Raw genomic sequence first — 13,964 nt, 5'->3', positions numbered from 1 at the left:
CTGTCCTGCTATGATTCAAATAACTGCTGGAGACATTGCAAACATGCAACTAGTGCCACAACTTCTCTAAACGCATTTGCTTCAACACCATCTCATTGTCCTCGGTTGCAATTTACACTGAAAAATGATGTGATCATTTAGCACTTACATGGTCTTGCGTTTAAGAAGTTCAGGAAGATTCTGTCACGATTTCCGGAAGTCTACTTATACATCTGAAATGAAAAGCGTTATCTGCATCGTTTTGAATAATATTTGCTCTTATGTCTCATTGTTAATGAATTTTTCCCATAAAACAGAAACAGTCCACACCTCAGACCATCACCTCCTCATCTCCTCATGATTTTTTTTACTTGAGATCTAGACACATTAATTATCATCATAATTTTTGAGTTCCTCTTATGTTGTTGATGAAGAAAACAATATTTAGAAAGAGGAAGATTTTATTTAAAGAAGAATATTTAATGGTGGAAACCACCTTGGGTTCACGTACATCTTGTTCATTTCTTATTTGTGCATTGACACAGTCATCACATCACGGTAAGACCATTTTAACTTTGTCTTAAGAGTAAACCAATCGTAAAGCTGCTATGAGAAGACACGGAGTGAACATTTGTAAAAGTAATTTTACTCTGTAAATGTTTTTTTCATAAATCTAGTTCTTCAGACTCGAGATGAAAATGTACCTCTGTTCTATGATTGTAGAGGTTGCTATGGCGACATGTTTCACATTATCTCTGATGTTTCTGCTCATGACTGCCGGTAAATCACACTTCAGTCTTCCCACTTTATACATTCTGTCTTCGGTTATTTTCCAAAGAGCTTCACACTATGTAAACATGATACGAACTACAAGTGTTTCCTCATGTGTGTGTTTCAGATGTTGATGGTCAGCAGGATTGGGGTGTGAATTACAATCCTTCATATGTTTGTGCGTTAAGAGGCTCAACAGTGAGAATGTCCTGTACTTTAAAATATCCTTGTGACCACGTGGTCAATAAAACCTTCTGGACCAAAACTGCTGTAACTACCAAAGAACCAGATGATATGTGTTTGGAACCAGAAAACAGACGAGTTCAGTGTCACGGTGAAAATGAAGACACTCACAGAATGACTCTGACAGATGTGACAGAAGCGGATAAAGGCTTCTTCTACTGCAGATTTACAACAGACAAACCAGATGGAAAAAGGACTGGAGTTCCTGGAGTTCAGCTTGATGTCACAGGTAGATCTACAGAACACACAGAGAACATGAGACATTATGTCATGTAACTCTGATCTACTATAAAATCATAAAGCTGATGTTGTGATGATATTGATATATTTTATTCTGTATTTTGATGATATTTATGAGTTATTAGTTATTTGATATAAGAGAGTTTGTTGTTGTTTTGCTGTCAGACCTCCAGGCGGGGACACAACAGAGAGTGAAAGAGGGAGATTCAGTCACTCTCACATGTAAAACCACCTGCAGACTGACTGAAGAAACAACATTCATCTGGTTCAGAAACACACAGATATTACCTGAACACACAGTGAATAAGATTCACCTGCAGTCAGTGAGTCGTCATGATTCAGGAGTCTATAGATGTGCTGCTGGATCTGAACATCTGTCCTCTCCTGATTTTAATCTCAGCGTAGAATGTGAGTAAACACTGATTCATTAGACCAAATTCAAACCAGAATTGCTTGATAAAATCGCCGTATTAGTTGTTTATTAGAGCATCACATGTGGATTTCTAAGCTCGAAAATATATTTTCATTTCTAGGGATATATTTCAGTTATTGCTATTAATCAAAATAAAAAAACTTGTGATGAATCAAATGAAACTGAATAATACTTTTATATTTAGATCCTCCTGAGAAAACCTCAGTCTCCATCAGTTCTTCTGGTGTAATAGTGGAGGGTGATTCAGTGAATCTGACCTGCAGCAGTGAATCAAATCCACCTGTTCACAACTACAGCTGGTTTAAAGGAGAAACATCTGTGGGATCTGGAAACTTCTACATCATCTCAAACATCACATCAGATCACAGTGGACAATACAAGTGCAAGACCAAAAATCAACATGGAGAAAAATTTTCAGAAGCTGTGATGCTGAATGTGATGTGTAAGCAACAATTATTTTTATTTGATCCTGTAAATGTGTTCATTTTGTGCATTTTGTTACTAGAACCAGATCTTCAATACCAAAACCTCTAAATACCAATACGATGAAATGAAAAATGATCTTGTTTAATTTGTTTTCTTTTTCCTTTGTTTCTGTTGTAGATGCACCAAGGAACGTCACAGTGTCCATCAGTCCTTCTGGTGTAATAGTGGAGGGTAATTCAGTGACTTTGACCTGCAGCAGTGAATCAAATCCACCTGTTCACATCTACAGCTGGTTTAAAGAGAATCAAACATCATCTGTTGGATCTGGAAACTTCTACATCATCTCAAACATCAGATCTGATCAAAGTGGACAATACAAGTGCAAGACCAAAAATCAACATGGAGAGAAATTTTCAGAAGCTGTGATGCTGAATGTGATGTGTAAGCAACAATTCTTTTTAATTGATCCTGTAAATGTGTTCATTTTGTGCATTTTGTTACTAGAACCAGATCTTCAATACCAAAACCTCTAAATACCAATACGATGAAATGAAAAATGATCATGTTTAATTTGTTTTCTTTTTCCTTTTCTTCTGTTGTAGATGCACCAAGGAACATCACATCCATCAGTTCTTCTGGTGTAATAGTGGAGGGTGATTCAGTGACTTTCTTTTATGACAATGAATTTGTGTCGTCTGTTATGATGTGATCTTCTTAAAATTTTGTTTTACACAGACTCTGGATTTGTGTCAGTATGGTGGGGATTGTTCATTGTCATCTTTATGGGTGTTTTTATTAAGTATGCTTTTTAATGCCATTTTTAAAACCTTGTTTCATTCATTGATTGTAATGCTCTTTATCACTTGATCTTTCTGTTGTTATATTTTCTATTTTTCTTTGTAGGAAGAGGAGGACTGATAATAGAGAACAAGACATGAATCAGCATCAGGTTAGCGAGCACACATCTCCATCTCCACCTGCAGTAGATTCTGCTTCATCTCGTGAATCCTTCGGTGCTGATGTCACATTGACTGCTGACTCGAATGGTGATACATACACAGCTCTGAATCCTGCGTCCAGAACATCTGCAGACATTTACAGCATCATCAGAGTAAATCTGTCATACATTCATTCACAACATTAATACACTCGAACTCACATGAAAACAAGATCTATTCTTTATGTTTCTTTCCCAGTCGGATCAGCGCAGGGCTGATGATGGCGTCTACTTGACTCTTGAGTTTCAGTCCAGATCTTCTGAATATGAGAACTGACAGTAAACACAAATCCAATCAAAATTGATGAACAATTCAGATTGCATATTAAATGCATCTTACTACGTCAAAAACACTGGTCATTTATCACATTCCTTGATGTTTAATGACATACTCTAATGTTGACAGTAATGTTAATAAAGTATTTTCTGTTTTAAAGCGTGTGCAGTTTTGTTGGATCTGTTCAAACTATCAAATATTTCAGTGTAAGTTCATTACAAAAAGATCTCATTTCACTGCTCGTGTTGTCTGTGTCGAGTGAAGAATGGATGTTGTGATGTGTTTTAACCACTTGTGAACTGATGAATGTGTTAGAGATCTACACAGTAACACGAGTCTTAAAATCACCAGGTTGTGATTCAAAACCAATGCAGGTTTTAACCATTCAGTAAAGCTCTTTATTTCATACGTAAACAAGTCACAAGGGGCTTTTGGAGATTATCTTGCAAACGTTAATGTGCTCACATCCGCTCACGTCCCTTATGGTCCAGCACTAATGTTAGCCTCAGACCTCACAGCTCTCAACACAACGTGTGCCAGGAGGAGGAAGTGACATCAACATCTAAACTATCACATCATGAGATACTTGTCCTGATCTTCTCACTTTTTTGTGACTTTTTCTCAACAAAAACAACGTTGACATGTGAAATCTGCTGGTGATGATGTTTGTCTGAAAACATTTCCTTTACTTAATTTCTTCGGTTCTTATGTTGTTGAAGGACACAAATACTCAGAAACAGGAAGACAAAACATTCATTTTATTTAAAGCAACATACTCAAGTGTGAAAACCACAAACAGTCCATCAGCTAAATACACAATGAATCATGTTCATTTCTTATTTGTTTCTTGACACACATGCACATCACAGCACGGTAAGACTCAGTCAATAATGAAATGATGCAGAAATGAGTGTTTTTGATGTTCATATGTTCATCTCATGTCATATCTGTATGTTCTATGATTGTAGTGGTTACTATGGCGACGTGTTTCACAATATCTATGATGTTTCTGCTCATGACTGCTGGTAAGTGCAGATCACACTTCAGTCTGTACATCAGATGTAAATGTGTTTGCATTTTCAAAAGAAAATTTTAGTTTTGTTTTAGAACGTGTTAAAGTGAGATTAAACAGAAGAACTGTATATAATACTTTTACAACTAGATCCTTCAAAGAAAACGTCAGTGTCCATCAGTCCATCTGGTGTAATAGTGGAGGGTGATTCAGTGACTCTGAACTGCAGCAGTGAATCAAATCCACCTTTTCACAACTACAGCTGGTTTAAAGAAAAAAATTTTTTAGGGTCTGGAAACATCTACATCATCTCAAACATCACATCAGATCACAGTGGAGAATACAAGTGCAAGTTAAGAAATACACATGGAAAGAATTATTCAGAAGCTGTGATGATGAATGTGATGTGTAAGCAACATCCTACATGTGTTTGATGGTGAAAGTACAATTCAATTGTGTATTTTACTGTTTATGCAAATTATAATGAAAATCGATCTGTTCAAGATGCACCAAGAAATGTCGTGGCGTCCATCAGACCTTCTGGTGTAATAGTGGAGGGTGATTCAGTGACTCTGAACTGCAGAAGTGAATCAAATCCACCTGCGAATATCAGCTGGTTTAAAGAGAATCAAGCATCATCTGTGGGATCTGGACAGAAGTACAGAATCAGTGACATTAGTTCACGTCTCAGTGGATGGTTTTACTGTGTGGCTCAGAATAAACACGGATCTCAGAGATCAGCTGCTGTAACACTCACTGTTAAAGGTAAACCGTATTTACATGAATGATAATGAGTGTGTGTCCTCTCTTACGTCGTCTTCATAAACATCTTGTTTTAGGGGTTCGGGGTTCTTCTCTGTACACTGTTTTGGGGATTGTGGCGGGATGTGTAGGATTCTTCATCCTCATTCTGATTATTAAGTGAGTTGGAAACTTTCATAAATATTGTTTCATTCATCAATAGCGATGCAGTTTCTCACATACATGAGTTTATTTTTCTTTGTAGGAAGAGGAGGACTGATAATAGAGAACAAGACATGAATCAGCATCAGGTTAGCGAGCACACATCTCCATCTCCACCTGCAGTAGATTCTGCTTCATCTCGTGAATCCTTCGGTGCTGATGTCACATTGACTGCTGACTCGAATGGTGATACATACACAGCTCTGAATCCTGCGACCAGAACATCTGCAGACATTTACAGCATTATCAGAGTAAATCTGTCATACATTCATTCACAAACATTAATACAGTCAAACTCACATGAAAACAAGATCTATTCTTTATGTTTCTTTCCCAGTCGGATCAGCGCAGGGCTGATGATGGCGTCTACTTGACTCTTGAGTTTCAGTCCAGATCTTCTGAATATGAGAACTGACAGTAAACACAAATCCAATCAAAATTGATGAACAATTCAGATTGCATATTAAATGCATCTTACTACGTCAAAAACAGTGGTCATTTATCACATTCCTTGATGTTTAATGACATACTCTAATGTTGACAGTAATGTTAATAAAGTATTTTCTGTTTTAAAGCGTGTGCAGTTTTGTTGGATCTGTTCAAACTATCAAATATTTCAGTGTAAGTTCATTACAAAAAGATCTCATTTCACTGCTCGTGTTGTCTGTGTCGAGTGAAGAATGGATGTTGTGATGTGTTTTAACCACTTGTGAACTGATGATTGTGTTAGAGATCTACACAGTAACACGAGTCTTAAAATCACCAGGTTGTGATTCAAAACCAATGCAGGTTTTAACCATTTAGTTAAGCTCTTTATTTCACACGTAAACAAGTCACAAGGGGCTTTTGGAGATTATCTTGCAAACGTTAATGTGCTCACATCCGCTCACGTCCCTTATGGTCCAGCACTAATGTTAGCCTCAGACCTCACAGCTCTCAACACAACGTGTGCCAGGAGGAGGAAGTGACATCAACATCTAAACTATCACATCATGAGATATTTGTCCTGATCTTCTCACTTTTTTGTGACTTTTTCTCAACAAAAACAACGTTGACATGTGAAATCTGCTGGTGATGATGTTTGTCTGAAAACATTTCCTTTACTTAATTTCTTCGGTTCTTATGTTGTTGAAGGACACAAATACTCAGAAACAGGAAGACAAAACATTCATTTTATTTAAAGCAACATATTCAAGTGTGAAAACCACAAACAGTCCATCAGCTAAATACACAATGAATCATGTTCATTTCTTATTTGTTTCTTGACACACATGCACATCACAGCACGGTAAGACTCACTAATGAAATGATGCAGAAATGAGTGTTTTTGATGTTCATATGTTTATCTCATGTCATATCTGTATGTTCTATGATTGTAGTGGTTACTATGGCGACATGTTTCACAATATCTCTGATGTTTCTGCTCATGACTGCTGGTAAGGTCAGATCACACTTCAGTCTTTACATCAGATGTAAATGTGTTGGCATTTTCAAAAGAAAATTTTAGTTTTGTTTTAGAACGTGTTAAAGTGAGATTAAACAGAAGAACTGTATATAATACTTTTACAACTAGATCCTTCAAAGAAAACGTCAGTGTCCATCAGTCCATCTGGTGTAATAGTGGAGGGTGATTCAGTGACTCTGAACTGCAGCAGTGAATCAAATCCACCTGTTCACAACTACAGCTGGTTTAAAGAAAAAAAATTTTTAGGGTCTGGAAACATCTACATCATCTCAAACATCACATCAGATCACAGTGGAGAATACAAGTGCAAGTTAAGAAATACACATGGAAAGAATTATTCGGAAGCTGTGGTGATGAATGTGATGTGTAAGCAACATCTTACATGTGTTTGATGGTGGAAGTACAATTCAATTGTGTATTTTACTGTTTATGCAAATTATAATGAAAATCGATCTGTTCAAGATGCACCAAGAAATGTCGTGGCGTCCATCAGACCTTCTGGTGTAATAGTGGAGGGTGATTCAGTGACTCTGAACTGCACAAGTGAATCAAATCCACCTGCGAATATCAGCTGGTTTAAAGAGAATCAAACATCATCTGTTGGATCTGGACAGACGTACAGCATCAGTGACATTAGTTCACGTCTCAGTGGATGGTTTTACTGTGTTGCTCAGAATAAACATGGATCTCAGAGATCAGCTGCTGTATCACTCACTGTTAAAGGTAATTACAAAATAATAAATGTGTGTAATATCTTACACACAGATTCTCATAATCATCTTGTTGTAGGAGTCACATTTTCTGGGATTGTGGCAGGATGTGTGGGATTGTTCTTCTTCATCGTCATCTTCATCATCACCATCTCAATCTTTTTATTTAAATGGTGAGTGAATATTAGAAACAATGATAAAACCAGGATTGTTTTGTAGTAGTTTGTAGAATACTCGATATTAATGTTTTTTAGTGCCTTGATCAATCATGATTTTCAAATGTTGTTTTTTTGAGTGTCTTCAGGATGAAGAGGAGAGACGGTGGGTCTGAAAATAACAGGCAAATTCAGGCAAGTCAGCAAATACACACCTGAGTTAAAGTGTGTTTCAGAGGAATATGTTTGGTCGGTCAGTAATTCACAACTCGAGCTGCGGAACTCAATCCTCTAAAAGTTCTTCTGCTGTCATGGATCCATAGTAATGATCATCACTTCCCCTTACTTACTTTATTTAAAGCGATTGTTTTATTTGTTCAACACTTCAGGTCAATCCCTTTAGTGGATCAGCAGGAGCAGCTTCAGCCAATGATGTTCCACTTTATTCACTATTATATTTCAATCAGACAGAAGCCTCAGTGTCTGATGATCCTCACAGGTGAGACACATTGAACTCTTATTCACAGCTCTTGTGTTTCTTGAAGAAAAGGGTGGTCAAAAGATTAATCATGATTAATCACATCCACGATAAAAGTTTATGTTTGCATAATATATTTGAGTACAGTGCATATTATTTTGTTTATAAACACATACAGTACATGCATGTATATATGTTTAGGAAAAAAATCTGATGTATTTATTCATATCTACCAATAATTAAAATGACATATAAATGTTGGTTAATTTGTATATTTTTCTTAAATATATGCTGTGTAGGTTTTTATAAATATGAAATTAATATGCGCAGCACACGGACATATATAATGTAATGTAAACACAAACTTTTATTCTGTATGCGATAAATCACAATGATTCGTTTGACAGCTCTAATAGAAATAGATCTGTAGTTGCAAGTTAATATGTTCTTGATCTTTTTTTGTCTCCAGATCGGTTGATGTAATCTACAGTTCAGTCATATGATCAACATGTCCACAGTCTGAGATCATTGAAAGAACTCAACATAGAAACAGAACAGAACTGTTCAACTAACTGGATTCTTTTGGATCTCTTGCTGTAATTGCCAAAGAGTTTTTTGGAATTGCAAATGTACCACAGTTTTCTTTTGAGTACAGTGTCACCTCTTAGTGCTAAATAAAATACTAACATTCCCGAAAGTCTGCACTGTTGCGTTTTATTTTCCAAATCATTGAGCAAGATCAGCATTATTACTACCAAATGCAGTACAGAAAAAGGCAATTTCGACAGAGGCAAACCTTCACAGATCGCACCACAGAAAATGAATCATCATTCAGGACTTACATCATCTTTTTTTAGGTTAAGAAAGTATCTGTGGTGTTTTTTGGAAGTGTGAAGTCTTAAATCATAAGAAGCGAATAATATAAAGAGGCAAATACTCATAAATTCCTCTTATTTTTGGACATGTGTTCATCTCATGTTGTATGATTGTAGAGGCGGGTGGTATGGTGGCGTGTCTCACAATATCTCCATGTTCTCTATGTTTCTGCTAATGACTGCTGGCAAGTGCAGAGCACACTTCAGTTTTTACACTTATTCACTCACTTTATACATTCTGACTTCATTTCTTTCAACAGTTATGTGGTAATATATGCAAGACTTGATACCGCAGCGACAATGGAAATGAACGGAGGATCGTCGTCCATCTTTAATACGGTCTATGATTCATACGTTCAAGTGCTTTCAAGTGTTTCTAGTGGATTCATAACAGTGATTGTCAAATAGGTTTTGTCTTTGTTGCAATGTAAACAGCGGTTTCTTCTAGAGAAGAGGGGTACCTGTGATCCCTAGAAATTATAGGGTAGCTTGCAGGATCTGATGATTAACATTTACATTTAATCATTTGGCACACGCTTTTATCCAAAGCGACTTACAAGTAGTTTTTTTTACAGTTCTTGTTGTTTCTGTGTTCATCTCTGATTCAGCTTTTTATCATCATCTCATTAACTACAACATTCAGTGTCACATTTAGCAGCCTGTAGTATGCACACTAAGCAGTGTTCATTCATCTGGGCTAAGCCTTGTGGAACCTACATGGAACCCGCGGACAAAACCCAGTTAGACAGCCCACATCAAACACATCCAGGTCCCATGTGTTTTTGCTGGCTGGGATGCACTCACGTCCTTTATCGTCCGGCACTAATGTCAGACCTCACGGCTCTCTCAACACAATGTGTGTCAGGATGAGGAAGTGACATCAACATCTTGAAACTATCACATCATGAGATGCTTGTCCTGATCTTTTCACTATTTTGTGACCTTTTCTCATGTAAGACTTTGACATGTGAAATCTGCTGCTGCTGATGTTTTTTGTTACTTTTTGTCTTCAGTTCTTCGCATTTCGTCTTAATGAAGAGAGCAAATACTCAGAAACAGGAAGACAAACATATTCATTTATTTAAGCAGTTTAAAAACCACAGTTATTTTATTTGTGTATTGACACTCATCACAGCAAGGTAAGATCATCGTTACATTGTTTTAAGAAAAGGACAACGTTTTGGTTAAAATTTGTTATATAAAAATAGTTTGTTATGATGACTGTAGTCATTGAAGATTAAAACTGGATTAGCGTACAGTGAATTCTTGTGAACCTTTAATGTCCTGTCACTAAACGAAGAGTGTTTGTGATGTTCATATGTTCATCTCATGTCATATCTGTATGTTCTATGATTGTAGTGGTTGCAATGGCGACGTGTTTCACGATATCTCTGATGTTTCTGCTCATGACTGCTGGTAAGGTCAGATCACACTTCAGTCGTCACACTTTATACTTTCTGTCTTCAATTCTTAAAAAACTCCAAAAAACGATTAATCACTTCACACTTTCTCTTATCATTACATGAACTGAATACAGGAAGAAGCATAAAAGTTGTGTTACGTCTTCAATAGTTTCATCATTTCATGTGTTTCAGATGTTAATGGTCAGAAGGATTTGGGAGTGAATTACAATCCTTCATATGTTTGTGCATTAAGAGGCTCAACAGTGAGAATGTCCTGTATTTATTCTCTTGATCTTCAGATCAAATCATTTTTCTGGACAAAAACAACAAGTGTACATGATTCAGTTTTTCCAAAACTGTGTCCTGAGTCAAATTACAGAGAAAATGTTCAGTGTCACACAAACAGCATCACTTTGACAAATGTGACAGAAGCTGATAAAGGCACATACTACTGCATATTTACACCATTAGAATATGATGGAGAATGGAGAGGGACTCCTGGAGTTCAGCTTGATGTCACAGGTAGATCTACAGAATCATATTAACACACATGAGGACACAAGACATTATGTTATGTAACTCTGATCTGATATAAATTCATAAAGTGATGTTGTGATGATATAGATATATTTTATTCTACATTATGGCGATGATCAAACAGAGAGTTATTTGTTATTTTGCTGTCAGACCTCCAGGTGGAGACACAACAGAGAGTGAAAGAGGGAGATTCAGTCACTCTTACATGTAAAACCACCTGCAGTCTGACTGAAGAAACAACATTCATCTGGTTCAGAAGAACACACATATTACCTGAACACACAGTGAATAAGATTCATCTGAAGTCAGTGAGTCGTCATGATTCAGGACTCTATAGATGTGCTTCGAGAGGACATGAACATTTGCGTTCTGCTGTTGTTTATCTTAACGTAGAATGTGAGTAAACACCGATTCATTCTTTCAAATCGTTCGGTGCAGTCAGACACAATTTACTGAATGGCGTTAAATATTTATTGGACATTATTTGTTTGTCATTTGTACTGAAGTTATATTCAAAGGATTTTTTCATTTGATTTCTTCATAAATATTTGGTTTGCATTCCAACTTCAACCGTAAATATCTGATATCACATGTGATTTTGCATCTCAAAACAATTCTAATTGAATTTCCATCATTTAATGGTTCTATTAAATCCATCATTTCATTTAATCTTAATCTAGATCCTCCCAAAAAAACCTCAGCATCCATCGGTCCTTCTGGTGTAATAGTGGAGGGTGATTCAGTGACTCTGACCTGCACCTGTGAATCAAATCCACCTGTTCAAACCTACAGCTGGTTCAAAGAGAATCAAGCATCATCTGTTGGATCTGGAAAGACATACAGAATCAGTGACATTAGTTCACGTCTCAGTGGATGTTTTTACTGTGTGGCTCAGAATAAACACGGATCTCAGAGATCAGCTGCTGTATCATTCACTGTTAAAGGTAAACCGTATTTACATGAATGATAATGAGTGTGTGTCCTCTCTTACGTCGTCTTCATAAACATCTTGTTTTAGGGGTTCGGGGTTCTTCTCTGTACACTGTTTTGGGGATTGTGGCGGGATGTGTAGGATTCTTCATCCTCATTCTGATTATTAAGTGAGTTGGAAACTTTCACAAATATTGTTTCATTCATCAATAGCGATGCAGTTTCTCACATACATGAGTTTATTTTTCTTTGTAGGAAGAGGAGGACTGATAATAGAGAACAAGACATGAATCAGCATCAGGTTAGCGAGCACACATCTCCATCTCCACCTGCAGTAGATTCTGCTTCATCTCGTGAATCCTTCGGTGCTGATGTCACATTGACTGCTGACTCGAATGGTGATACATACACAGCTCTGAATCCTGCGACCAGAACATCTGCAGACATTTACAGCATTATCAGAGTAAATCTGTCATACAGTCATTCACAAACATTAATACACTCGAACTCACATGAAAACAAGATCTATTCTTTATGTTTCTTTCCCAGTCGGATCAGCGCAGGGCTGCCGATGGCGTCTACACGACTCTTGGGCTTCATTCCAGATCTTCTGAATATGAGACACTTGCTGTAAACACACATTAAACTCTCTCTCACTGGAATTAGGTTATTTTTTTGTTCATTACTAATAGTTAACATCAAGTGATCAATGCTTTTCTATTATTTAGTCATTAAGATTAAATGTAGCTCATCAGTAAACACATAGTATGCCACACTGTTTTATGCATTATATCCTACTTATTATGTTTCTCACTTATAAGTATCACCGAGAGTTACGACTTGAAGTGTTTGTAACAGATATCACTATGTTCCAGATGTTAAAGAACAAGGAACTAACGTAATGATTAGGTCTCGTGATTTTCCATGTATCGAAGTGTTGGATCAGAGCATTACATCACTTCCTCATTTATACTCATATAATGGACCTATCCCTTATAAACCTTGGACTTTGAGTGAACTGCACTTCTGTGTCTGTGTCATTCTTGGGCCCCGGATCCGGAGCTTTGGTGTTTCATCGACTACACTCTTCAACTTTATACCTATACAAAAGTAATAATCTCACACATTTGATGTGTGATTTTAAAGCAGTAATGTTAATACAGTCTTTTCTCTATTGAAGCGTGTGCAGTTTTGGTGGATCTGTGAAAAAGATCAAACAGTTCAGTGTTCACGTGCATGTATCTTTATCGTAGCGGGCACCCCTGATCGCTGGCTGAACGTCACGCGGCACACTTAACTTGTTGTGGTCTCCTCCCAGAACCTTATTTAGTCTTTCATCTTGCCTTCTCATTGGCTGTAGGTCAGCGTCGATGTATTTTTCAGTCAGAACTAATTTCACACGGCAGGATTTTGAGTCGCAGACAGGTGCATATATTTAGCATGCCAAATATTTCAAAGCCGTCTGTGAAATATTGCAGTCTGAATTACACAGTACTAAGCTGATCCTCAAAATTAAGTTTGTCATTAACATCTTTTGGTAACAACCAACATGACATTATCTGACTTTTGTCTGTTTTCTTTAAGGAGGAGAAAAGAGACTGTGAATCTGAAGTAATCGTGCAAAATCAGGCAAGTCAGAGTAACGGCGTGTTTGTTTCCAATTGATCATTTTTAGTCAAATTATTATGCAAAAATGTCACGCTGCACTTTTATTTAATGTGATTGTTTTATTGTCTAACACTTCGGGACAATCGCTTAAGTAGATCAACAAGAGCAGCTCAGCCGATGATGTTCCACTTTATTGACGATTATCTGCCAATCAGATAGAAGCCTCAGTGTTTGCTGATGCTGGTGATGTTCAATATGTCAGTGTCAAATACATCAGACACAAAGACGGGATGAATGATGATAAAGAGGATCAATGCCAGTATATGAACGTTAAAATGAATCCTCCCTCTGATCCTCACTGGTGAGAAACATTGAACTGTTCTTCACAGCTCTGTGTGTTAAACACTAAACATGTTAGGCTACTATTAACCTTCAGACAATATGATCTATAGTTTTGTAAAC

The 13,964-nt window shown here is 36.9% G+C and overlaps 1 protein-coding gene across 1 annotated transcript; it reads left to right on the top strand.

The window, feature by feature from the left end:
* The first annotated feature begins 9,951 nt into the window (after positions 1 to 9,951).
* On the top strand, positions 9,952 to 12,916 carry LOC306897502 (pregnancy-specific beta-1-glycoprotein 5-like). The gene is made up of 8 exons (XM_079462307.1): positions 9,952 to 10,163; positions 10,384 to 10,440; positions 10,620 to 10,949; positions 11,115 to 11,360; positions 11,645 to 11,908; positions 11,983 to 12,064; positions 12,150 to 12,357; positions 12,444 to 12,916. Exons 2-8 carry the CDS (start codon positions 10,392 to 10,394, stop codon positions 12,537 to 12,539), a joined length of 1,275 nt encoding a protein of 424 aa, XP_079318433.1. The 5' UTR covers positions 9,952 to 10,163; positions 10,384 to 10,391; the 3' UTR covers positions 12,540 to 12,916.
* Positions 12,917 to 13,964: the final 1,048 nt, after the last annotated feature.

Source organism: Barbatula barbatula (assembly GCF_947034865.1).
Source record: "Barbatula barbatula genome assembly, chromosome: 8".
In the NCBI taxonomy this organism is placed as follows: Eukaryota; Metazoa; Chordata; class Actinopteri; order Cypriniformes; family Nemacheilidae; genus Barbatula; species Barbatula barbatula.
This window is presented reverse-complemented; position numbering and strand designations above follow the sequence as displayed.